General features: G+C 70.6%; 1 protein-coding gene across 1 annotated transcript; it reads left to right on the top strand.

Annotated features, from left to right (window-relative positions):
- On the top strand, positions 1-1,372 carry TMEM158 (transmembrane protein 158). Its single transcript, XM_014960578.1, has one exon. The coding sequence runs from the start codon at positions 144-146 to the stop codon at positions 1,092-1,094; it is 951 nt and encodes a 316-aa protein (XP_014816064.1). The 5' UTR covers positions 1-143; the 3' UTR covers positions 1,095-1,372.
- The last annotated feature ends 6 nt before the right edge of the window (positions 1,373-1,378 follow it).

Genomic DNA, 1,378 nt, shown 5'->3' with positions numbered 1-1,378 from the left:
ACCCCCTCGCCTGCCCCCACCCTCCTTCCCTTCCTCTGGGCGAGAGCGGAGTGCCTTCCCCTTCCCAGATGGCAGCCGGCAGCGCCATGCAGCCTCCCGTTCTTCCTCCTCCGCTGCCTCCTCTCCGGCTCTAAGTCAATGCCATGCTGCCGCTGCTCCTCCCGGCGCTGCTGGCCGCCTGCCTGCCCCCCGGCCAGGGCTGGAGCCCCTCGGCGGCCGCCAGCGGGCAGGAGGAGCCGGAGCAGGAGCTCTTCTTGCCCGCTGCCAACTCCTCCTCCCGCTCCTTGCCCAGCCTCGAGATGGACTTCGACGGGGCAGCAAGCAAGGAGGAAGGCAGCACCGCCACCGCCTCCACCGCCACCACCAGCCCGGGCACGTCGGCTGCCCCTAGCCGAGAGCCTTTCCCCTCCGCTCCCACCTCCTCCGGGCAGCAGCAGCAACAGCAGCAGCCGCCGCGTCCCCAGCCGCATCCCGCCGAGGACCCGCACTGCAATATCAGCGTGCAGCGGCAGATGCTGAGCTCGCTGCTGGTGCGCTGGAGCCGCCCGCTGGGCATCCAGTGCGACCTCCTGCTCTTCTCCACCAACAGCCACGGGCGGGCCTTCTTCTCCGCCGCCTTCCACCGCGTGGGGCCGCCGCTGCTCATCGAGCACCTGGGGCTGGCGGCCGGCGGCGCCCAGCAGGACTTGCGCCTCTGCGTGGGCTGCAGCTGGGTGCGGGGCCGGCGGGTCGGACGCCTGCGGGGCACCGCGCCTCAGGCCGCCGCCGCCGCTGCTGCTTCTTCCTCCTCCTCCTCCTCGCTCTCCTACCCTCCGGCGGCGGAGCCCGGCCAGTACTGGCTGCAAGGGGAGCCGCTGAATTTCTGCTGCCTGGATTTCAGCCTGGAGGAGCTGAAGGGGGAGCCGGGCTGGCGGCTGAACCGCAAGCCCATCGAGTCCACCTTGGTGGCCTGTTTCATGACTCTGGTCATCATCGTGTGGAGCGTGGCCGCCCTCATCTGGCCGGTGCCCATCATCGCCGGCTTCCTGCCCAACGGCATGGAGCAGCGTCGCAGCACCGCCACCACCACCACGGCCTCCGCCGCCGCCAAGTAGCCTCTCTCCCGGTGACTGACCCCCTTTTTTTTCCTCTTCGTCCTGTGGTGTGGTGTGGCGGGACGAACCCTGCCACCATTTTCTCCTTTCAAGCGTGTTAGGGGCGGCCGCGGGGTCGCCTCAGGGCCCGCCCCGCCCTGACCCTGAGGGGAGCGGCTCGGGTCTGTTCGGCTCGGCTCGGCCCGACCCTGAGGGGCTCGGCTCGGGTCTGTTCGGCTCGGCTCGGGTCTGTTCGGCTCGTCTCAGCCCGGCCCGACTCTGAGGGGAGCGGCTCGGGTCTGTTC

The sequence above is a fragment of the Calidris pugnax genome, unplaced genomic scaffold (genome assembly GCF_001431845.1).
Source record: "Calidris pugnax isolate Ruff unplaced genomic scaffold, ASM143184v1 scaffold62, whole genome shotgun sequence".
NCBI classification, from domain to species: Eukaryota; Metazoa; Chordata; class Aves; order Charadriiformes; family Scolopacidae; genus Calidris; species Calidris pugnax.
The sequence above is the reverse complement of the archived record's forward strand: the minus strand, read 5'-3'. Positions and strand labels throughout refer to the sequence as shown.

What these genes read in the sequence shown, in the direction of transcription:
- TMEM158 (XM_014960578.1), top strand. Translation starts at nt 144, where the DNA reads ATGCTGCCGCTGCTCCTCCCGGCGCTGCTGGCCGCCTGCCTGCCCCCC.